The sequence below is a fragment of the Mus caroli genome, chromosome 2 (assembly GCF_900094665.2).
Source record: "Mus caroli chromosome 2, CAROLI_EIJ_v1.1, whole genome shotgun sequence".
In the NCBI taxonomy this organism is placed as follows: Eukaryota; Metazoa; Chordata; class Mammalia; order Rodentia; family Muridae; genus Mus; species Mus caroli.
The window spans coordinates 146,807,480-146,833,621 of NC_034571.1; the positions used below are offsets into that span (position 1 = coordinate 146,807,480).

Sequence of the window (26,142 nt, forward strand, 5' to 3'; positions counted from 1 at the left end):
AGATATTTTAAGATCATAGCCCCAGTGGGCATTAAGAGCTTTTATTCATTGTTACAGCCAAAAGCCCTTTAAGCCAGGCATTCTATGAATATCCTTCATGGAAACCCCAGAGTTGTTTTTTTGAGACAGGGTTTTCTCTGTATAACCCTGGCTGTCCTGGAACTCAGAAATCCTCCTGCCTCTGCCTCCTGAGTGCTGGGATTAAAGGCATGCGCCACCACGCCCGGCTTGTTATTTCTAATTTTAACTATTAAGAAAGGAACAGATTTTTACTAAGCATTTATACAATTTTGTTATAGTTCCATAAAAATAAGAACACTTACATATTTGTAAAAACCTTAAAATTTTTTCTTTAAATATGAACAATTTACAAAATATAATATTTTAACTGCAAAACCCAGTAAGATTTAAATTTTATGTGTATGAGTGTTTTGCCTGCATTAATATCTACAATACTTCTGTGCCTAGTGCCTACAGAGGGTACTGGATCCCCTGAAAATGGAGGAGCTACAGATGGTTTTGAGCTACCACAAGGGTGCTGGGAACCAATCCTGGGTTCTCTGGAATAGCAGCCAATGCTAAGTCATTATCATTCCATCCCCATTTCTGAAGAATTTGTAACTAGACAACCTTGAGAGTATCCAAATACTCTTATAGCTTGTTCCATTTATTACTTGAGACAATTTGCTTAAGTCTTTGGGGGCGGGGGCTTTAAAAGGTGATTTGTCTGTGGGGTTCAAGAGATGTCTGCTTATCTTGAACATTTGCCTAGTTGTCTCACTAGCTTTAAGCTTGGGAGATTGTACACAGATCTTCTATGTTACCAATTTTATCTATTATTTCCCATCTGAACAAATCAAACTTAAATTCTCAAGACTGCCATAGGAGGTCTTTTTCAGCCATTCATGGCTGACAAGTACCAATGAGTGGCAACAGAAATAGTCTCATCAGCATGGGACTGTAGGACAGTACTTCCATTTTGCTGACCTTCTTTCTTTACTGTTTTGGGAAATGGCCTCTTGATTTAGCTGCTGTCCTGGTCATTTCAGTAAATGTTTCTGTACTAGTTGCCTGCTCTTTAGGAACTGAATGTTCCCTTCTGGGAAAGGCCTTCCCAGTTTAGGACTCCAGCTCATCAAAGGTGGACCTGGGTTCTTACTGATGTTTGCAAACCTGCTCTGCTGGACATCTTATTGAACATCTCCAGTTCTAGCTACCATCTATACAGAACTACTTCTGCCTAGTTTTTGACTACAAGGTATGATATGATAGAAAATAGATTCTGGGTGTGGGACAGACCTGAGTTTTCAGATTTGTTAAGGCCTGTCTCAGCCTCCTGAGTGCTGAGATTACAGACATGTGCCTCCACACATGCCTCACTTTTGTTTATACTCAGCTTTTGCACTGGGTTCTATAGAATGTGTGTACTGAGAGAGGGGAGGATGGAGATTTCATGGGTAGTCTGCTAAATTCTTCACAGGTACTGCTTACTTGCTTATCGGAAATGCGCATCCTGTTAATATATACTGGGAACTGACAATTGCCTAAGATCATGTCACTTGAGAGTTATAATGTAACTCTACTTGAAGCCTTCATGACTGAAAATTCTGTTGCTGATTTTTTTTAGTCTCTTGGGCCTTCCTCTGCATTCCCAGTGTTCTTTGCTTAACTCCCTTTAATGCCTGTCCCTCTACATTCTTCTCCACTCCTCCCTAATTTTTCCATGGTAATATGGGCAACCATTAATCCTGCTGCCTTAGGTTTCAGGCATGTTCCACTCACTGACATTCCAACAAAAGGGTAGCTGTGAACCCCATGTTGCATGAAATATAAAATGTCATGTTTTAAAATAAACTTATAATTCTGTTGTACCATATTTACATCTTTGACTGGGTTGCTGGTCACAGGCTATGCATGCCTAGGCCCCCTTTCACATTAGATTAAAAAGGTTTTCATGTTTTTATGTGTACGAGTGTTTTGTTTTACCTGTCTGTCTTTATGTATGTATACCATATACATGCAATCCCTAAAAGACAAAAGAGAGCATTGGGAATGTTGCAAATACATCAGTCTCTTTCGTACTTACTTTGTTGATGCAGGTTGGCTACAAAGTCTTAATGCTACTGACTATGCCTCCCAAGTGCTGGGCGTTTACAACTGTGCCCTACCACACCCAGCTTTGCTCTTTAGAAATCACGTAAAGGTCACCATTATGAAGTTGAAAATTGTGATTGAAGTCAGCAGCACATACTAAAGAGTGAAACTACCATGGCATCCCGAGTGGTCCCACCAAGAAAATAATTGTACAGAACACAACACACACAAGCAATGGAGCACTAGTTACACAGGAGGCACTGATCCTTGCTTTATTCACGCAGTTATAGCCAACATTGGGGATCATGGGCAGAGGTACAAAAGAAAAAAAAAAAAAAAAAAAAAAAAAGGAAAAAAGAAATTGCAGTCATAAACAGTTCTATTCACATGGCAGTGAGTAGTGGTGATGGCAGGTCAACCAGTATATATATGGCCCATCTCTTGACCTACCTGCTTGAGAGATGGTTCCTTCTGCCTTTCACAGCCAAGTTACTTGGCTCATTTGGCCTATACTTGAAAATTCAGAGGTCACAGTGATTAAAAACAACATAGTCAAGACAGCAGGGCTAACTGACTGTTCTTGAGCCATTTAGCAAAGTTAACAGTCTGGTGGCAGAAAAGTTGAGCACCGTTTATGTCCTTATCCTGGTGGGTGCAAGTAAGGCAGATTACAGCACAGACCCACAAGATTGACCCTCCTGGGGCCCAATAAAGAATACCTTGCAGAGCTGGAGAAACAAGACCACACATGAAGCAATGTCTCTTGGTTTCTAGGTCACATTCAAGTTAGTTTAGTACAGAAAAGCATTTCAGAGGAGGGACTTTTACTGACCTAGAACACAGGCTGGAGAAGCTTCCTTAAGTGCTACCGTTGAGACCCTAAGAAGACGTCTGTACTATATGCTTCCTCAAAAAGAGGACTAACTCGCCTAACAAAATTCCAAAGAGGAGGAATCTAGCACCCGGCACTTTCAGCTGCCGTCACGTGAGAGAACGAGGCATTGGCTAGGAAGAAGTAGCAGTAAGCCTCACAAAAGGAAACTAAACCCTCCAAACCATTTTCTAGACATTAAAAGCAGGTCGCTGCCCCATGCCCCATTCCTTATGTTCCAACCACTCTTTCAAGGGAAGACAAATCTAGCCATGTAGCTTCAAGAGACACTAAAAGGAAAAATGGCTGCCCAGCTCCAGTATCTGCCAATTTTGAGTTTTGAGGACAAAGAAAACTTGCCACAGCCCAGGAATCAAGTTTGAGGTTTTGTTTTTAACCAAATTTAACGAGCACTTTATTGTAGAAAAGAAAACTGAAGGACAGATCGACTTGAAAGAATTACTGTTATAATAACTTTAATTTATCTTGCATTTTACAGAAGTCTATGAACGATTTTAAAAAGTACCTCCTTACCCCATCACGTTTCTCTGACAGTTGTTAAAGTAGGCAACGAGTATGTCAACAGCTTGAATATCAGTATCTTGAAAGGATTTCAGAACAATCACTTGCCAAAGAACTTGGCAGTTTTTCTATCTTGTTTTTAACTCAATGGTACATCCACTCTGATGGTAACCTGTCCAGCCAAATCTCCAACACATTTTGGAAAAATCAGTGGTGATTAGCAAATTAGTTAGCTTTGGCACGGAGCTGTGCTCGCTTGCCTGTGACAGCCTGGAAGCCAGTTTTGATACTGGCAACAGAGCATCGAGAATGACAAGTTTCACATTGTAAGAAATAGAGTCGGGTGTCCTTCTGTAGGATTGTGTCCGGTGACCGACATGTGTGACAAGTGACATATTCCTCTGCAAGAAAAGCAACACAGCATTATCTGCTAGACACAGTTTATCCCATCCAGATAGGGAACCCTAGCTAATACTCTAGGGGTAAGAAAATAAAAACTAAGCTGTCTTGTATAATGCCATTGGCAGTAAAAACAGGTTAATAGGACTTCAGATGCCCAAGTAAAAAGGAAGTTTGCCAGATGCCTATTGTTGGATCCATTTATGAATGATCCACTTTTGCCTTATGTGAGAGCAAGAAAGATATGCCAATTTTTAAACGGGGCTGATAGGCCAAGCCATATTAATAAGAGGCATGTTCCTCTGACTTGGTCTTTAGTACCGGAATCAGCCAGCACAGGTCGCATGAACTCAGCTTTCTGCCTCCTGCTCATTATTTCCTACCTTATTTTTTTAAAAAGCAAAACAACAACAAAACAGGGTCTCTGTAGCCCTGGCTGCGCTAGACCTCACTATGTAGACTCAAGAGATCCACTTGCTTCTGGTTCTTGAGTGCTGGGACTAAAAAGGTATATGCCACCATGCCCTGCCCCATTTCCCATCTTTTTAAGACTTATTTCCCCACATCCATTACAAATGGTTTCCCTCAAAAGCCTACAGCGAACATTTTAAAATATGATAAAATTAAATTATATACTTACTGATGTATCTTCTCAAGACATTTTCTATTTGTTTCTGTTGGAATCTTCCTTTGATTACAAGTTGGTTATTACCATCTATAGAACCACTATGAAAGAAAACAAAAATATCCCCATTATTTTTGCTTGCTTTCCCAAGCCAAATTCCAGCACCTTCATGCTTAAGAACTTAAAATACACTCATTAGCATAGGATAATTTCTAGGGTTGATGTTTTATATTATCTGGTTTCTCAAATTTTATGTCTTTTCTTTTTCTTTTTTCTTTTTAGACAGGAATTTATGTGTCCCAGGCTGGCCCTGAACGAATCCTCCTGCCTCAGCCTTTCAGGTGCTAACATTACAGGTATACACACCTCTGTACTTGGTCCCCCACCCCCAAATTTTTTTTAGAGTTTATCTTCTGCAAACATTTTATTTATTTATTTATTTATTTATTTATTTATTTATTTATTTATTTATTTATTTATTATATGTAAGTACACTGTAGCTGTCTTCAGACACTCCAGAAGAGGGCNNCNGATCTCGTTNCGGATGGTTGTGAGCCACCATGTGGTTGCTGGGATTTGAACTCTGGACCTTCGGAAGAGCAGTCGGGTGCTCTTACCCACTGAGCCATCTCACCAGCCCAACATTTTATTCTTAATTATGTGTATATGTGTATGACTGTGTAGGGGTATGTGCATGTGAGTGCTGGTTCCTGTACAAGCCAGAGGTCCTGGAACTGGAATTATATTGTAGGTGGTTGTAAGCCACCCAACATGAGAGTCAGAAACCTATCTGTTCTTAACTGTGGAGTCAACTCTCCAAACCCCTCAAATTAATTTTTTCTTTTTGAGATAGGGTTTCTTTATGTAGTCTGGCTGTCCTGCAACTCTCTGTAGACCAGGCTGGCCTCAAACCCAGGAGACCCACCTACCCTGCCTCATGAGTTCAGGTTAAAGGTGTGTACCACTATTGCTGGGATCCTCAATAATCTCTTTAATTTAATGACTTACACATATTCCTTAACATTTAATCCGACTTCAGCTATCTCTAGTAACAACTGGATTGATTTGTAGCTGACTTTATGTCCAAAACAGATTCCTTAATTGAGTTTGATTGCTTGTTCAAACAACAAAGAAAAACTTCTACTGAATGCACAACTGCAAATCTGCAGGAGGTATAAACATAAAAAGGCTGTATGTTATTTTTAAAATTCTGAAACCAAGCATGGTGGTACTCTCAGCATGTAAGAAGCAGAAACAGGAAGGACCACCATGGGTTTAAGTCAAGCCTAGGGTACACATTGAGACCCTGTCTGAAAACATCAATATATATAAAATCTAAGCCACATACAGTGGTGTGAACCAGTTAATCCTAGTTATCAGGTAGCTTAGGCAAGAGGATTATCAATATGAATGCCTGAGGCATGAGTGCCTAGGAGTTCAGGACCAGCCTGTCCAACTCTATATAGACCCTATCACAAAGTAAATTAAAAATCAAAGTACTAGGGCTGGAGAGATGGCTCAGTGGTTAAGAGTACTGATTCCCAGCAACCACTTGGTGGCTCACAACCATCTGGGATCTGATGCCCTCTTCTGGTGTGTCTGAAGACAGCTACAGTGTAGTCATATAAATAAAAATAAATAAATTTAAAAAAAAATCAAAGTACTACACAGTTTGATTCAGTAACATATGATTATACTAAAATTGTGAGTTGTATGTAAGAAAGCTGTTACGAAAAAATATACAACTGAAATCCAGTACTACAAGTTGTCAACGATAAACTGAATTAACTGGAAGCAGCTAACAAACACTTGAGAAAGATCCTTGTTAGAAACTACTGCTTGTTAAAAACAAATCAGAAAGTAAAATATAATTAAGTCTAGCAGAGTTAAATTTACTATTTGTTCCTATCGTAACATAAATCAAACTTCTTCAGGAACAGTGATTTTCTTCAAGGGAGAAAAATCACATACCAAAATTGTAACCCTTGATACCCTAATACCAATGTAGTGCATTTTTCACTATCAAAAAGAAGAAAACAAAACAAAAAGAAAAAGGGATCTTCCCAACAACTCAGAAAAGTTTAACCACTGACCATAAAGTTCACTGTCACATGTTAGAATATATCCAGCTATATAATAGAATATATAATAGCTATATATAGAGTATAAGTCCAGCTTATTCTGAGAAGCATAAAAACATAGCTACCTTTCCTTCCCTTCTTATTTATATTTAATATAAACAATAAGTGCAATAAATAAAAGCCACAACTCTGTTAACACCATCATCCATGTTCAAGCAGATTACTTAATATCACAGCCAAGAACAAAATCCAACTTGAGCTTCAGGACAGTAGGCAAAGCACAGACCACAGAACATTGTGATTATCTATGTACTGCAGCTGAGACACAGGGCATTCTGAGCTAAAGGTCCAGTCAAGACGCAGGCAGACTTGAGTTTGCAGTCTGTCTGTACTGCTAGTATGTGACCTACAAAGTCTTACCAAACCAGTTGGCTGTCAAACAACCAAAGAAATATTATTTTCTGCTTCATAGAACTGTATGAAATAGCATCTACATCAAACAGAACTTGGCATGTGCCTTGCACTATCAGGCAATCAATGTTATATGCCATTGGTGCAACCCAAATCTACATTATTTAAAGAGACACTGGTAAAAAGACATCTGTTTGGCTCCCTGACAATAATTAACTAGCTCAGTGTCTCCAATAGCTGAGCTCCACAGATGGAGAGTGCTAGTTAATCTCAGACCCTAGTTTTATTTATTTTTGGTTTTTCAAGACTGGGTCTCTCTGTACCCTTTGCTATCCTGGAACTTATTTTGAAGACCAGACTGGCCTTGAACTCAGATATCTGACTATACATTTATACTGGGACTAAAGCTATACCACCACTGCCTGGCTCAGACCCTGGTTTTAAATGGTCTCTCCTATGGCACTCATCACCTTTTAAGCTCTGCTTCATCAATAGACTCTACCAGTTATAGAGGAAAAGCTGACCCGACAAGAATTGAGTTCCTGTTATTTATTTCCTATAAAAGGACCCAAGAATTTCAAATAGTGACTAAACATAGCAGTGCCTGCAGTGCTCATTCCCAATGCCAAAGGCCTGCTCAGGCGGATCACTGCCAGCTCCCTTCTCCATCCCTAAGGCACCAAACTCTCCCCTTTCCCATCTGACCTGAAAGTTCCCCAGGGACTCATGATGCTCCCCCCCCACCCAGCATGTTCAAATTACACAAATTGTTCTTTTGAAGTGTTGAATACTAAGTACTCTTTTACATACAGTTTCTTACCTTGTACCCAATTCTGCCAATAAAAATGCAAGGAGATGCTTGGGTTGACGATGTAATCTAAAGAGAAAGTCAAATACTTAAAAATCTTTCATGGAAATCCTAAAAAACAAACAAACATCCCACACTGTTTGTCATTTCACGTGATTACTCACTCAGTACACAACTCACACACAGAAAGAAGGATCTGTGCAGCCCTGGCTAGTCTCCCAGTACCCATGAGGCAGGATGATTTTTAAAGCCAGCCTAGAGTAGTGGGCGCATGTTCCAAAAACAAAGAGGCTGAATAGCCTGCTCAGTAGTTAAGAACACTGGTTGCTCTTCCAGTGGATGAACCAGGTTTGAATCCCAGCACTTATAAGGCATGAAATTCAGTTATCTGTCATTCTGGTTCTCTCTTCTGGCCTCCTCATTACCAGGCATACGTTGTGGTACACAGCATGCACACAGAACACCCATACACATTTCAAAAAATTAAAAATCACCACCAAACGGTATATGCTATTTCACATGCTATTTGTAAATACACCTACCAAGATGTATTGTAAATACACCTAGCAAGTGCATCATACCTAAAAGCATGAAAGCAAAACAAAACACTAAAAGCATAACAAGATTTGATTTTCTCTACCTACTCAGATTTACATATAACTTTTACTTTTCTCTACTGTGTCTTCTTTTCTAATTTGTAGTAAGCATACACTATTGCTGTCATCAGCATCAAAGAAAAATATTTTGAATAATGCTGAAAGTAATGAAAAGTAGTCTTCTCACTCTTGACTCTGTGCTCAGGACCCATCCCATCCTCAACCCAGAATGTGTGTGGGCACCTTGCCTGCCTATGCATCATACTGCCACGGAGTCATCTCTCCAGCCCCCAGGATCTACTCATCAGGCAGCACTAACCTACTTTCCTCATCTTTGGATGAGATAAAATGAGCTGAGAACAGACAAACATAAACTGACTTTCCTCAATCTATGACCTACATTTGCACAGAAAAATACTACAGTAAAGACATTTAACATTCCTAATACCCCACAAGTCTATCTGGTATTTATTGGAATGAAGTGTTCCCACTAGCGAACTTACAGTTTACAGATATCTGTAAAATTGACAAAAGAAGTTTTCTTGGTTCCTACTCGGACGACCTGTGGAGGTTTCATAACAAATTTCCTCTTCTCTCCAGCAACCATATCTGGATTCTTTTCTCTCATGATGTTGAACACTCGGTTCAGCAACTTTAAGGAAAGGGTGGAATTTAAGCACATTCTTAGTAATAACAAGAATAAAGTTTCTATTTGAGAGACTCTGCTTTAATGAAGCAGATTTACTTTTATTAAATGTACACATGAATTTCTGTTATGTTCTAGGAACTTCTTTTTTTTTTTTTTTTATTTTTTTTTTTTTTTTTTTTTCGAGACAGGGTTTCTCTGTGTAGTCCTGGCTGTTCTGGAACTCACTTTGTAGACCAGGCTGGCCTCAAACTCAGAAATCTGCCTGGCTCTGCCTCCCAAGTGCTGGGGTTAAAGGCATGCACCACCACGCCCTGCTTCTAGGAACTTCTTGAAGACAGAAACTATTAACCAAGATCTGGGTCTTTACAGATGCTCAATAAGCCCCAGCCCCAGCCCATTCTACTGATTTTTATGGGAAAGTACTACATCTGACCCTGACCACAAATTTGTCACTGTCACCAAAGCCCCACTAATTCAGAGGGCTCCATACCTTCTGCTGAATACTATCATGACAGCTACACTTTGAGTAGACTGCCCCAAGAGAGAGTATCACAAATTGTCATGCACTGGCTGCATGGCCTACTGGACTCCACCATTCTGTATTTCAGTGTCTCTTCCAATGCAGGAGACTTATACCCTGCTTTTCTCTGTTCTTAAATGAATAAGAGAAAAAAAAATTTTTTTCTTCTTGTCTCACCTCCTCATATGTGTAGTCTCTTTCTGAGCCTGCCCAAGCAGGCCCAGTTTGGTTACTGAATGAAATGCCATCATCTTTTTTGCTGTCTTCATCTTCTAAAGCTACAGATTAAAAAAAGAAAGAAAGAATGAGCAGTGGGTTTTGATCTAACAAAAGGGGGGGGGGTGGCAACGACAGGTCTAGAGGACGATAGCTTCAGGTACTGCTCTTCTCTTTCACAGTGATAGCTCAGTAGCATCGAGTACAAAGAGACACAGAGAAGTCCTCGTTCCTTTATAGACAGGAACATTACAACCTCACACAAAGACCTTTAGTGAGACAGCCATGGTAATATGTGAAATGTTTCTTGACAAAAAGAAGACAAAATAAAGCATCAAATACTTAAAGAAGAGTCCGACTTTTCAAACCCACAAGAAACTTTTGAATCTATAAAAACCCATTTGTTTATGCTAAAAATTATTTTTAAAAAACCCCTATAATATATAAAACTATAAATACTAAAAATTGTAAACATTTAAAACTCATTTTCCTGTCTGGATCAGAATGATTTTTATAAATAATATTATCATACGTTAAATCTTCCCCTATGAAGACATAGGATCTAATGCTCACAATTCAGTTGTGGTTGGACAAGCAATTACAGAAGATATAAAAACTCAAAATGGCTGTGAAGTGTTTGCCACTACAATCATTCCTTAAAGGACTGTAGAGAAACAGATTCTAAGGAGAAAGCCCTCTATAATAATAATTCAGAAAGAAAGTTTCCTGTGAAATGCAGATGTGGAGGGTACAGACATGAGTCTCATGAATGTAGGTCATCCAAAGATATTTGAGGCAATTCCTTAATGTCAGAAAATTAAGCCTGACACACACACCCCAACCCCCACCAAGAGCCATTAATTTCCTGTCCACCAAGGAAAGACAATTCTAAAAAACTAGAAAAATCAAAGCCTGACATGACAGGGCTGCTCAAAACTTAAAATATTTAAGAAAGATAAAGGAACTCCTATTGACAAACTAGAGATTCTAAAGATACCAAAAACAAATATTTTGGCAAACTACTATAAATAATTAAAAAAACAAAGTTAAAATTACATGTAGATGAACTGAATCAAAGGGCTAGTGGAGACAGGAACAGATGTAACTATATTATCACAAGACTCCTGGAACCAAAGGGCATCAGCATAGTTCCTAGGAATTGGGACATTATCTCAGTTAAAACAAAGTCTAAAATGGATTAAATGCACAGGACCAGAAGGCCAAACAGAAAATGGCTAATACAGCCATAAATCTATGGGAAGAGATCTATTTTAACAGTAGGAAGCACAGATTAGCACCCTGCAACTTTAGAGACAGGCTGTAAAAGAGAAGATCCTAATAAAAAAGGCCTATAAAAAGTTTACAACTGTTCTTTAGACTGTCCAGGCTGTCCATTACGCACGACACAGCAGAGGCTGACTCTATATGTGGGTGCCATTGCTAGTACATCACCAGCTGCCCTACCATGTGGCAAACTGGGAAGAACAATGGTTATGACAAAAGAAAAGTTACAGGCACTAGAACAGCTAGTCCAAGAGCAACTGGAGGGCCAACATACAGAAGAGTCTGCCAGCCCTTGGAATTCTCCTAATTTGTCATTAAAAAGAAATCTGGAAAATGGAGGATGGTAACAGATCTGAGAGCAATGAATAAAATCATTCAGCCAATGGGCTCTTTACATCCCTGAATCCCATTGCTTTCCTTGTTACCTAAGGCACAGCCTATTATAGTGACCGACTTAAAAGATTGCTTTTCTAAAATCCCTTGGCATGAGCATGATAGATAAAGATTTACTTTCTCAATACCTACTTATAATAACTCTCGAGCTATTAAAGATACACTGGAGGGTCTTAGTACAAGGAATGTTACACAGTCCAACTTTATGTCCGTATTTTGTACAACAGCCATTAAAAGTAACTCATAAACAGTTTCCTCAGTATACAATTTATCATTATATGGATGACTGGCTAACTAAAATGCAGATACCCTAGAAAAAATGTTTGATGAAGTAAAGAAAATTTTGCCTTGCTGGAGACTGCAAACTATTCCTGAAAAGAATACAAGAAGGAGATTCTACTAATTATCTAAGATGTAAGACAGATCTACAAAAAAATCTGAACACAGAAAGTACAAATCAGGAGAGATCAATTAAGAACTCCTAATGATTTTTAAAAATTGTTGGGAGAAATTAATTGGTTAAGGCCCACAATTGGATTAACTATTCAAGAGCTAAGTAATTTATTTCAAACTTTACAAGGTAACAAGGACTTAAATAGTCCAAGAAAATTATCAGCTGAGGCTGAAAGAGAATTGTCTCTGGTAGAAAAGAAATTCCTTCTACTCATTCCCCCACAGGGATATTTAGGCAGAGAGAAGACTAATGCTGAAAATGCCTCATTCTGGGTGAAAATGAATATCGACAAAGAGCTTGCAGTAATTTTTTGGGAGAGATTAACAACAAATAGCCCAAAGCCAGCAATTTCAATTTTTAAAAAGAAATAATTGGATTCTCCCTTGCATAATAAAAGGGACACCGATTTCTGGATCCCCTACATTCTATCCTGATGCAAATAAATCAGGAAAGGCGGGTTATAAATCAAGAAATATAAATAATTCAAAATCTATATGATTTAGTTCCAAAAATCAAAGCTATATGCCATCCTTATTTTATTAGATTTTCCGGACTCTCTCAATATAGTTACTGACTCTCAATAGTCAGAGTTCTTTTTCATATAGAAACCACTGAACTACTTATTCAGTATAATTCAAAATTAACTCCACTGATTATTCAACTACAAGTAAGTAGAAGTAGAAATCATCCATTCTATGTAACACACATCAGATCCCATATGGGTCTACCAGGCTGTCTGACACAAGGCAATGATGAAACTCATCAGCAATGTAGGCAATGTGCTAGAAGCTTCAGAATTTCCTAAGAAAAAGCACGTTAACAGCAAAGGGACCCAAAGAAATGAAATCTGGCAAATGGATATGTTTCATTTTACAGAGGTTGGAAAATTAAAGTATATACAGCATACTATAAACATATATTCAGGATTTCAGTAAGTAACTGCTTTTAGCTCTGAAAAGGCTGATTCTGTAATTAGATACTCATTAGAAATTATGGGTATTGTGGGCATGCCTATACAAATTAAGATTGACAATGGTCCAGCAAACATCTCTAGTAAAATGAAGCAATATTTTGCCTATTACAATATAAGGCATAGTAAAGGTACACACACAACCCCACAGGACAAACAACTAAAAAAAAAATCCAACTCTCTAAAGGAGACACTTAATAAAAAGAAAGAGCAAACAGAGACACCCAGAAATGGATTACATAATACTCTATTAACTTTCAATTTTTTAAATGCTACTAAGCAAAAAACAGCTGCTGAAAGACATTGGATTATAGAAAAAACTGCTGAAATAAATCAGTTCATTTGTTTTAAGGATGTCTTAATTCAGAATGGAAGGTAGGAAATACGTTGCCTTAAGAAATGTTTGTTTCAACAGGAAAAGAAAAGCTATGGATTCTATCAAAATTAATAAAAATTAGATTTGACCAGGGAGACCTCCTGAAAATCTAGGCTGGAGCCCTGAAGGAAGAAACCAAGAAACCAGGTAACATGAATGTTGATCCCCCCCTACATGGGAACAGCTCTGAGACCAGCTGAGACATGACCAATAAATCTTGTTGGCTACAGTGTCCTCAAGACTTATCATGGCATCCCTTCAAACAGCATGGATGAAAACTTATATTAAACTTTGAATATGCAGATCAAACACTGTTTGATGCCTTTTTCCTGTTCTAGACACAGAGCAAAGAATCATCTTTAGCTGAATTGTACACACAGCACATTTCATACATGTGTTAATGCAGCAATGTATACTACTTTTAAAAATTTATGTTTGCAGTGCAAAAGGACAAAACACCAAAGACAAGTAGTCTAAATGATCCTACCTCACATGATGTTTCCTCAAAAAATCTGCATCCAGAAAAACTTCTATATGGCTAGCTAGTCTGCCCAGTTAAGCCCTGCATTTTCCCACCACACAGATACTAGATGACAAATATTACATCTAGCTTTCCTAGGACTTAACTAATATCCCAATTTTCCTATGGGCCCCCAAAAGATGCTGTTGCCTCTAGACAGCAGAAAGCAATTTTAAGAGGATACCCCACTCCCCACAACTTGAGTGTATGGTTTTAGTAATTTGATAGGTGACAGATGTTTGTCACCACTTAAGGGGGCGTTAGTTATAAGTAGTTAATGGTCTTGATCAGAGAGGAAGACAAAGTAGAGGTTAGATTCAGGGATCTCTTTTTCTCCTCTTTCTTTCCTATTTAATTTAGGGGAAAATGGGGGAGAAAGAATAAAAAAAAAAAGGATAAAAGAAGATAAAACAGTAGGTTATTGAATCTTTTTAAACAAAAGAGTCAAATATTTTACATTGGTCAGGATTTTGTATACTGTTACAATTTTAAGATTATTTTTGCTACAAAATTGTGTCTATATGTTTCAATTCTTGTATAGAGTATTGTATCTATACAACTGGTTTTAAAATCCAATGTAAAGTTCCAGTGCTTAAAGACTGCTACTAACAGGCCTGGAGAGATGGCTCAGTGGTTAAGAGCACTGACTGCTCTTCCAGAGGTCCTGAATTCAATTCCCAGCAACCTCATGGTGGCTCACACCATCTGTAATGGGATCTGATGCCCTCTTCTGGTGTGTCTGAAGACAGCAACAGTGTACTCATAAAACAAATAAATCATTAAAAAAAGTTGCTATTAAAATGCTTAGGATAACTAGGAAATCCAAGTTAATAGTCAACTAAACTTATGGTCATGTTAGATACTAGTTAATTACATACAGAAATGTTTCCTAGGTTAAACAGTTAGGAATAGCTAGAAACAAGCAATGTTTGCCTATTTAGATATACTATAAAGAGATTGTCTTCAAAAACCTCAGAGATCTACAGAATATGGATTTAAAGATTTTTTTATTAACATAAGGCTTTTTGTGACAATGAGACATCTGCTCCCGGCAGCATTCTACTTCAAAGATGACGAGCATCGAAGAATCTCTTTATGGGGTTTGCTTCCAATGTGGCAAGCTAGCCACTGGGCAAAAACTGCCCTTACCTCAACTGCTGACAGTATGCTGCCCAAACTAGACACAAACTGACTGCTGAACTTTGCCAAGACAAGGTAGGCAGTCCTTCATAATTCCTGCTTCATAAAAAAGTCTGTCTGACATTCGAGGCCAGAATGCCAAAGATAATATTTGAATGACACAGAGAAACCTTGGATGACTCTCCAGGTAGCCAGCAACCTCTGTCATTTCTACAGCTTTGGGAGCTGCTTGCTCTGCACTTCCTGTTTATCCTTCTAAGGTCTCTGATGGGATTAGAGACTAGATGGTTATAGTTTCACAATTAAGCTTCAGTTGTTTAGGACTTAAGAAAATGTTTTTAAAAATCTAGAAAGATATTTTTAGGTTGGTAATGCAAGTTATTATAAAAAATAATTTAGGTAAAGGACTTTGGACTCACCAAGATAGGATAGATAATAGAATATATTTCATTATTACAAAGTGGAAATAAAAGGCATGACAAATATTTTTTAAAAAGCTCCTTAACCTAGCCAAGGAGACTCAAATTAAAGGATTATGTAACTTAAAATCAAAGTGCTGAATTCCCAACATTACCTTCATCTTTTTCTAGTATTTCATCTTCTTCTGGGAATTTCACATTCTTCTTTTTCTTCTTCTTGTTGCCAAGCATAATATCAAGGTCATCCTCTGGCTCGGCTGGCTCTTGAGCATCACTCTCAATCTTAACATCCTAAGAAATTGAAAAGAAGTCTCAATACTGTGGTACTAGAACTATTTTTAACGCCATAGACAAGTATCATTTTAGAATATTTTTCACATATTCACATATCTAAAATTGTAGATGAGAAATGTCTCTCTCGGGTAAGCCAAATTTCCTCAGACTCTGTCAAATATGTAAATTGTGAATTCCTCAAGATAAATTTTAGGACTGTTTACCTTTCTTCTGCCTTCCTTTTTATTACAGTTTTAAGATATTGTTATCTGTATCCTAAACTAGGTACTACCTGAGTCACTTGAGAAACTAATATTCTTAAACCTTTTAACTTACCATATTCAGCAGGAACAGGATTCAAGAGTACTTTAAGTTTCTCCACTTAAATGTTCTGAACAGGTAAACCTACAGAGGCAGATCTAGCAGAGCTGAGGTCTGAGGCTGGCATGTAGTGGGAAGAACTGGAGAGTGACAATGATCATGGGCTTTGTTTTCATAAGGATGTAAGTGTTCTGAATTGATGAGTTATAGAACTCTGAATATGCTAAAGCCATTTACTTTCAATGGATGAGTTAAATGCTAAGTCAATTATACCTTAATAAACCTTCTTCATTATTGCATTTGCAGTATACTTGTTTATGCTGATACCACCCCTCAACTCCTCTCCATCCCCTTTAAGTTTCTAAATAGGGTCAACGGAAGGATTTTCCTACCGACACCAAATACATGGTTATTTTTTGCACAATTCTCCAACTCTCTAATACAAATTAGATACCATCTTATTCATTTGTAATGGAATGCTAACTTCCTGGAGTAATTACTCAGATATCCCATGTTTAAATTAAAATTTTGACTTCATAGTTTAGGGCTCTCATTAAATGTAGGTCACTAGTGTCACCTACACTTTTGCTAACCTACAAATGTAAAGACCTTCCACCCATATTCAGTAATTTGCTAAAACTCAGCAAAGTGTTACTTATTATTATCAGTTTTTTGTAAGATTAACTGAAAAACAGCCAAATGGAAACAATGCATAGGACAAGCTATGGGGAGTAAGGAGCTGAGGAAGAGTCAAGAAAAGCCTAGTATATAAACACGCTACCCTATCAGCACTTCTGTGAGGCTACCAACCTGGAAGCTCTTGGAACTTCATCACTTACGGGTGGGAGAACTCAGTTTCCACATTGTCCATTTTCAGAGGTAGCAGGGGCAATTTAAAGTTCCAAATCTTAGTTATGGTTTGATTTTCCTAGTGACTAACCACTCATCCTAAGAAACTATCTGGATACCAGATTTCTCCAGAGCAAAACATGAGTCTTTGAAGACTTAGGAGGTTTTCAGGAGTTGAACATGGGGAACCAGATGTAAAAATCAAATTGTTTTTATTATACTTATTACATCAGCTCACAGCAAACTGTAAAGAAGTTGCTGGGCACCAGTTCAATAAATGATACCATGAAAGGAAAGAAAGACAGAATTCCTGGGGAATCAGGGTCATGTGATGACTGGGTGAACAAGGCACAGCCTGACTCCAAGGTTACTCGCTGTAGGCTTGAATATGAAAAAGGCACATTAAGTCCTAAAGAGGACCCATAAACGCCATAAAAGAACAAAGGCCCTGCCTACGTTCCTTGGCTTCTAGTTTCTCATCAACTTATCCTGCTCAGTAACCCAAGTACCAACATGATCACAATTATTACATTATTTGTGTGCCTACATCCTGAACAACTGCTGATAATGACTATAGTAGTTTCACAGATCTAAGCAGGTAAATCTAAATAGATGGAATTAGTGAAACTAAAACATAAGATCTTAAATCTAGCTATGTAGTTTTGGTGCCACATTAAAGACATTAATATCCAGTATTAGCTAGAATCCCAGAAGCAGAGAAAAAAGTAAAACAGCATTTAATAGAAGTAGAACTCATGGTAACTTCTCAGGACAAAAGCTACTGGGGGGGTGGGTGGGGGGGGAATCAATCAGGGACTAGAGAGCTGGCTAGAGGTTAGGAGTGTTGGCTGCTTTTCCAGAGGTCCTGAGTTCAATTCCCAGCAACCACATGGTGGCTCACAACCATCTGTAACAGGATCTGATGCCCTTTTCTGACATGCAGGTGTATATGTTAAATATAATACCTTGTTAAATAGATTACTGAGTAAATTACCAACTACATTTAAAATATACTTCACTTAGGTTTGAGCAAATTAACTACCAAAGAAAAACTTCAGTACATAGTAAAAAAAATAGGTTCCTCAGTATGTGGTTGTTTATGCTTTTTTCACTATGAATATATATTTGTGATTATACACAAGACACACATACACACAAAACTACTATATGCTCATTTTATAAATGTGTGTGTGGGCTTTGCTAAGACTGACTTCTGCATAGGGTCTCCCTGTGCGTGGTGTATGTGTGAGTTAATATACATTTGCCTATGTTTGTGAGTAGAGGCCTGAGGTTGACTTCTGGATATTTTCCTCAATTACTTCTCCATGTTATTTTTATTGCCTGTTTGGATTAACAGTAAGTGAGTCAGGAAATCTACCTGTTTCCCCCTGCCTAGTGTCAGGGTTACGGGTGCATACTGCCAGGCAGGCTTTTACATCATCCTTAAAGACCTAATTGCCCAGCAGACACTTTAGCCACTGAGTGATCTCCCTGGCCCCATGTTTAAAATGGTAGCTCTCAGTCAAGGAAGAATAGTCTTTCAGCCTCTCTGTTCACCAATCCACCCTCCTATTCACCTTCCTACCACCTATCTACATTTTACTCAAGGAATTTTCAGATATCTGTATTGGAAACGAATCCAATCAGAGCACTCTCCACAGAACTGGCCAGAGAAGTCTAATTTTCCTATGGAGTTACTGTCATCAGCTACCAACTACCATACTGAGAGCTGTTCTTTGCTGCTACTGAAAGTTTAACAAGAAGCTATAGTAATATTTGTAATATTTGTTCAAGATTTCTCGGTCATAGAGACATCTTAACTAAGATGCCTTTAGCCAAACAATTTTGGTATGGTTAAAGACAATGGACATTATCTGACTCCATTGTAATGATATAATACAATATATAAAACCTAAATTCTTCCAACTATATATTTTATACCATGTAGTCAAATACATTCCTAAGAAAACTACCTTAATAGTAGTAGCTAAGTGCTAAACAACAAAAGCAAAACTACCAAAAGATGAGATGAGGAGGAAAACAGCTATCGACAACCTTACCAGAATCCCAATTTTACCTTCAATAAGAAAACAATACTACCTTTATAGCTTCTTCAGCTTCATCAATGTCAAATATCTTTTTGGTCTTTTTCTTCTTTTTCTTTTGATTAAAGAAGTTCAAGTCATCTAAGTCATCAGAAGCATCTAAAAATAGATTAAAGGTTTCCAGTTATTAACAATTAACAAAAGGCAAGCACCAAGTTGAGTTATGCCAGCTCCTTTCTCAAGTGCTCCTATGGTAGTCCTACCACAACCATCAGTTACAGTTTTGAAGAAACTGACAAGCCAACTCAAGCTTTTTAGAAGGATCTGGTTAGGAACACGAAACTCATGTAATGTCAGAGAGCATTCCCTGACACAATCTCTAAGACTATTCAACTCTATCTTCACTTTGTCTACTTCCCTGTCCCACCCAGCCTTCTATCCCTCAATGTCTGGCTCCAGGTCTACCAACCCAGTGGAGGAGCTAAGGCTTCCACAACAACTGTGACAGTCACAACTATTCACCTTTTTTCCTACTGTCTTCTTCATCAGCGTCCACGTCTTTTTCTTCAGTTGGTTCTGGCTCCACTTCTTTTGTCTCTGAGGGCTGGGTTTCTTCTGTCTGGGCATCACCTTCTTCATCTAACATAAAAGGCTTCTTCTTCTTCTTTTTCTTTTTGCTCATAGTAGGATCAAAAATCATCTGTTAATTTAAAAACAAGTGATAACAATTTATTACCAAGTGATAATTCCTAATGAAGCGCCCATTCCAAATATCCTTTATTCTCAAAAAGCATATTCCTAAAAGAACAGGATACATTAAAATGCCAAAAAGTGGGGCTGCGGAGACGTCCCACACTTTGCAGGCTCCCTTTCACATGCAATACACACAATAAAAAACAGAACAGAATTTACAGAAAGCCCACCTAACTCCCTTTACATTATTAAACACGGGGAGAACCTCACAAACGTCTTTTAATTTGTAAGCTACAATAACTTCATTTTTATTTTCATGAACAAATTTAGACCTGAACAAATTGTGAAATTTATTAAAAGGACTTTAGCAACAACCTATGTTGCATCCCTCATTTATGGGTGAGGACCAACAATGTCTAGGCAGATGATAAACATTTTATTTAAGATTGATAGATGCTAACACCAGACAATCTAAGAATTGGTTTTTAAAATTTTCATCTGTTGAGTGTTTGGAGAAGTTAGAGGTAAATACAAAATCAAGATATATTGTCTACATGTATGGAACTATCAAAACAGTAAACAAAATAGTCTAAAAAAAATTAAAAATTTATGCTGAAATTCACATCAACCTTAACTTTTATGGAAACCTATCAGCAACCCTTACTGTAAGAAATTTTTCTAAGGAATCCTTCAATGTTTTTTGTTGTGGAATGTGAAGTGTTCACAAGCCACTTTCATCTAAATCTATTGTAGAACAAGTAAAAAATTAATTTCTAACCTGTAGACTGTTTATACTGATCCCTTGAAATAATTTGAACATATAGGGCATACTCCTGCTAGTGAAGAAAGCAAAATCTTTAGTCAAACAGAACTGGATTCAAGTCCAAAGTATTTTTTTCCTATCATGTTTAAGCTATCATTTTGTTCATTGTGTAGTGATCGAAAGCACATTGGAGCATAATTACCTTGAGTCCAATCCTGACTCTAACTCATGTGGGTTATCCTATGCTTCATCCGTACATCTTCATCTGTACAATGGAGATAACTGACACCAACCATGACAGAGTTACTGTGAGAATCAACTATCTGATTGTAGTTATAACTAACAATGATCCTGTCATTGAAAATTCCTCAACTAAGGAGTGACTTGATTTTCCAGACATAACAAAACTGTTTTTTAAGAAATTCCCAAATTGATTCTAATAACTGTAATTCCTTTATGTCTATCAAAAGACTGAAACCAAGCTATAGTTTGTAGTAAAGTAAATTGTCATAGCAGACAAGTCTGTTCAAGGCATTATGGAAATTTTCATATAGCACCAATACCAAAAGCAAGTCCAGTGCTGACTTACTACAGGGCCTGAGGTAATCCCACCTGGAAGGAATGCTGTAATCTGTTATAAAGAGTTCAAGAACACAGCTATACTGTAGGAAGAAGACTTGGCATAAGGGCAAATGAAATTCCAGGCATTGAAACTTTGATTCTGGTAAAGCTTACAATCCACTCATTTTTTTCAAGTCTAAGTTTCCCTGATTTACTAGTGGCTTTTTCTGAGTTTGCTTTTGTGGCTGGTCTTGATCTCCTAAGCCAAGTGCTAGGATTATAGGGACACACTATTACACCTGGCTCAACTAACTTTTTCACCATCATACCTTATCAAGACAGATCAAAGAAGGGGGAAATCCTAAAATGATCAGATGATAGCTTCAGTTACCTTTTACCCCTCAAGAAAATTCTAACTTAGGTCTATAGTAAGTAGACTGCAGCCTAGTAAAGGCTAGTAGTAATCACTCAGAAATCTTATGCCACATTGTAATTATGTTCCTAGAATACTTAACACATGTTTAACATATTAATACTTATTTTTGTTCACACATCCCTGTAAAATAGCTGCATAAGGAAACCAGAAATCCTAAGTCAGCATTCAAAGCAGAACTCCCCAAATCACAAGACCACACTTGCCAGCTTGCGATATACATTAAGACCTTGGCTTAAAAAGTTTCATATTGAGGCTGGAGAGATTGATCAACAATAAGAGCACTGGCTGCTCTTTCGGAGGATCCAGGTTCAATCCCCGGCACCCACAAGGCACCTCACAACTGTTCCAGGAAATCTGACACCCTTACAAAGACATATATCGTAGCAAAATGCAAATGTACAATTCACATGAAATAAAATGATTTTTTAAAAAAGTTTCATATCAAGCCTCACTTGGGGGCACACACCTTTAATCCCAGCACTTGGAGGCAGAGGCAGGTGTATCTGAGTTCAAGGCCAGTCTCATCTACAGAGTTCCAGGACAGCCAGGACTACACAGAGAAACCCTGTCTCAAAAACCAACAACAACAAAACATTTAATTTGTTTTTAACTTCAGTTTTGGTGATGCTTAGCACACTAAGAATAAGCCATCCTCAGTCTTGTCTTTACTGTGTGTGTTGGGGGGGGGGGGGGGCAGGGATGTTTTACTATGTTGTCCTCAAACTCGATACTGGCATACTTTTGAGGGGAAAAATCTTAACTTGATGGCAAATTTGGATCCGCTGGTTATGGAGTAACATTTCTCAAAACAATAAAACTTTAAACTAGTCTAAACATTTCTGAATGCCTGCACATTAGGGAACCTTTTCTTCCCCACCAAGGAGCAGCCACGTTTCTATAGGTAATGGTTTTATTAGGTTAAAAGGTTGTAGCGAGTCTGGAGTTTAATTACCAAGTTTAAAAAGGAATATGTACTTTAGTTCAATAAACCATTTTAAAAACCTATTTTTAAAAATAGCCTTATTCTATTCTGCCTACCAGTCAAATAACCCAATCTGGAATGTCCCTTGAAGTTTACAAGTCACTTCAAGTACAGGTTTTTAGTTAATCCATCTAAGCTAGCAATCATAAGGGCTTTACCTGGTAACACTTCCCTAGTCAACAGCACTAGGTTAATCAAAATCATAATCCATTTTCATATCTCCTTTTACTAGTAAATTCCACCTGAAAAGGTTCTAGTCCCATTCAACTTAAACATGGCCTAACCAACTTGGGTCCTCATTTTCCATTTATAAAATGTAGTTACACTGACAGGTCTAAGGGCCAAGTTACATACTTTAGGCTTTCAAGAGACTCTGCTGGTCTGAATGCTGGGTCCACCATCTCTGCTTGACAAAATCCTGTTCATCCTCCAGAAATAAATTTTAACCAAAAGACATCAAGGTGTCATTACCAAAAAACAATCTTTCCATGCCCCCACATCACTATTACTTCTTCCTACACCATACTTTACCACAGAAGCAATAGACAGAACAATATAACAATATACAGGTAGTTATTTTTAAGTTATGAAGTTTGGTTACTACAGGTTTATCTATTACCTCTTACTACCCATAAGCACTTTACCACAGAACACCACAACAGTATATAGGTAGTTATTTTTAAGTCTGGAACGTGAGTAGAAATAAGGGCTAAACACTTTCTGAACTTTTCTAACACATAATGCAGTAGCAAAGAGCAATGTCTAACGTGTCTTTCAAGCAAGAAACATCTATCTCTTCCAGAGTTTAGTGAGTTTGAAAGAGCCTCCGAGTCATTTAGATGAAGGCATACTGCACAGAGCTGGGATTCTATTACTAGCTCAGCCACTTGGAATTTTATTAGAGGCACTGTACAACTCTAAGCTCCAATTTGCTCATCTCTAAAATGGACTTACAGGATCTTATTTTACTGAACCCTGGAAACCAACTTAAACTAGAAGTAGTTCCCATGAAACAAATCTCTAATTCCTTAATGTAGTTTCCTAAGTCCTCCGTAAACCAACCAGCATCTACTTCAACCAAACTAGTGAATACTTTACTTTCTATGCACTTTTTCCCTTCTTGACCACAAACGCCTTGTGATCAGTTTTCTCGTTGGTTAAGAAAATTCTGATCATTTCTAGAGCCCATTCAAAAGCCAACTCTGCACAGAGCCTTCAACTATTCCTCTTACCCCTCCCCTAGGCCAGTAAGTCAAGTAAGTCACAAATTCTACGTAAAGTACATCCTTGGGGTTAAGATTAGGCTTCTAGGCCCAATGTTAAGCAATATCTCAGACAAGACCACTCTTTTTTCTTTAAAGTCATTTAATGCTATGTGAACTAGGATAAATCTGGAAAAGGCAAAACCCAAAAAGATTAAAAAAAAAAAAAAGGCACAATAAAACGGGGGACGGGGCTTGAAAAATTCTACTGAGATCCAAACCCAGTCAGTTTCGCAGCCGGACCTTCCTGCTCACCTCGCCTGTAAAGGAAACTTTGGGACTCGGGCCCGAAAACTTTTCTCGAAAGGTGGTCACTTCCTGAGACTTAAAATATCTTCTCCTCTGGCTCTTTGGATTCCTGTCTTAAGAAATAAGGCCTCGAGCGGGAAACGGCAGCGAGATATCCGCCCGGAAAAGGCAGCCTACAAAGTTTTAACCTCGGTGCTCCACCGGAACCGAGAGGGGCCTCGCAGGGCACCCTGACCCCTCAGCCGTGAGAGCCGAGGCGGCGATGTGTGTGGGGAAAGGAATGCCGGGGCGGCCGGGCAAACTAACTCGGCATTCAACCCCTTTCCGAGAGGACGGCTCAACACGCTCTCCATCCCGAAACGCCGATCACCGTGGGAGACAGGCCTCGCCGCCGCCGCCGCCCTGAGGAGAGCCGAGGGAGACCAAGTCTGAGGATCCAGAGTCCTCGCCGGCTCCACAGCTCTGGGACGCCTAGGCCGGGCTGCTCCACATGGCGGCCGGCTACAGCTAGGCCGCAGGCCCGGCTTCTCACACGGGTGTGGGTTCGGCTTCCTGCCTCAGTCCTGAGCCCTAACTCCAGCTCAGCCTCTCACCTCGTCCCCGGACATGGCTGTGGTTCGAGCGGGTTCGGCAGGGATGAAAAGTCAGACCAGTCGGCTTCACGGCCCGGAGTCAGCGTAGCTCCTACCGATACCTCTCACAGCACCGCGCTAGGCTCTTGCATCAGCGAAAGGGAGCGACACCCCGCCCTCCTCTCAAACGTTGGAAGTGCGCCTGCGCAGAGCTCGCCAAAGCGCAGGCGTACAGTAAAGCCAACCTTACGTGCTTCTCGTGGCGCGAGTTACTAGGCGACTCCCCGGCGCCGGGCATACTGGGACTTGTAGTTTGGCTAGAAAAGACCGGCGCTTGTGCTTCGGGAGTTTCGAGGGCGTGCACGACTGTTTTTAACTTGTCAGGATGTTCGGGTTCTTGTGCTGCTGGTTACCTAAGTGGTTCGGAAAGTGCTGTGTTGCTTGTAAAGTGAATTTGGGGCCATTTTTCAGGTTTAAGTTAGTGGAAACCCTACTATGAACCCGTGGGGCTGAGTTCACGCTTTCCCCCTAGAAGCGGTCTAGTATTCGAGGAATGCACCTCGGTAAGGGCGTTTCACTTCGTGAGAAGTTTAACCTTCTAGCTTTTTACTTCAGAAGTTTCTTCCCTGGTTTTCCATAGTTAGACCGAGGAACGAAGTCGTCCTCTGAGGAGAAACAGCCCAGCAAGCTACAGTCTGTCAGGAAGCTTCGAAATAGTCATAACTAGCTCAATAAAAAGGCTATGTTGAGAAATGTGTAGAGTAGGTAATTAACTTGTTGACGAACTTCATACCATATAAGGAAAGACACTACAACGTCCTAGGCGATATAATCATCTGGGACTATTAATTATGTGTCCTTTTTTGACTAAAGCTTCCTTATATGGTACATGACTCCATTTTCCCTGGGAAGAGACAGCTGCCACTTAGGAAGGCCTCGGAGTATGCGCTTGTAGTTAAAAAACAAAACAACAACAACAAAACACCTGTGTTTGTAACCACAGGGAACTGCAAAGCCCCACTGTTTGAAAGAATGCTCAGCTGGGGTGTCAGGTGATCCACTCAGGTGACTGAAGGGACTGCTCAAGTAAGTAGATACTATCAGGAGATGAGAGTTTATAATGCTTCTTGCATAAAAAAGAATCAAGTGAAGATTAATCTATGATTAGTGGGAAAAACCCTCATGTTAGAAGAGATGGGGAAAGTATTTAGTGATTTTTGTAGTTGGCAAAACGTTCTTCTTGATTTATTTTTGTATTCATACCTGATTACTGAGTTTGTATTTGTTCTGATCTACTGGAATTACAAAATGGTCTGTCTGAGCTGGGTGTGGTAGCACTTACCATCCTAGCTCTTGAGAAGTAGAGGCATGAATATCAGAATTTCATAACCAGCCTGGACTATATGATTTTATCTTTTTAAATTAATCAATTAATTGATTAATATACTTTACGTCTTGACCACAGTTTCTTCTCCTCCCAACCCCTATCCCCTATTCACTCATCCTCTTTTTCTCTTCAGAAAGGGGAGGCCTCCCATTGATATCAACCTGCCCTGGCATAACTCGTTGCAGTAAGACTAGAGGCATCTTATCCTATTAAGGCTAGGTGAGGCAGCCCACCTAGCCTCTGGGAAAGGATCCCAGAGGCAGGCAACAGAGTCAGAGAAAATCCTGTTCCTGCTGTTAGGAGTCCCACATGAAGACCAAACTACACAACTATAACATATGTGTAGAGGGACTAGGTCAGTTCTGTGGCAGGCTCCCTGGTTAGTAGTTCAGTCTCTGTGG

At 38.9% G+C, this 26,142-nt stretch overlaps 1 protein-coding gene across 1 annotated transcript; it reads right to left on the minus strand.

The window, feature by feature from the left end:
- Positions 1–3,415: 3,415 nt before the first annotated feature.
- Positions 3,416–24,549, minus strand: Eif2s2 (eukaryotic translation initiation factor 2 subunit beta). Its single transcript, XM_021182705.2, has 9 exons — positions 24,376–24,549; positions 19,359–19,536; positions 18,892–18,995; positions 15,504–15,639; positions 9,754–9,854; positions 8,911–9,059; positions 7,824–7,880; positions 4,527–4,612; positions 3,416–3,888 (listed from the first exon to the last, which is right to left on the minus strand). The coding sequence occupies exons 1-9, from the start codon at positions 24,388–24,390 to the stop codon at positions 3,713–3,715; spliced, it is 1,002 nt and encodes a 333-aa protein (XP_021038364.1). The 5' UTR covers positions 24,391–24,549; the 3' UTR covers positions 3,416–3,712.
- Between the last annotated feature and the right edge of the window lie 1,593 nt (positions 24,550–26,142).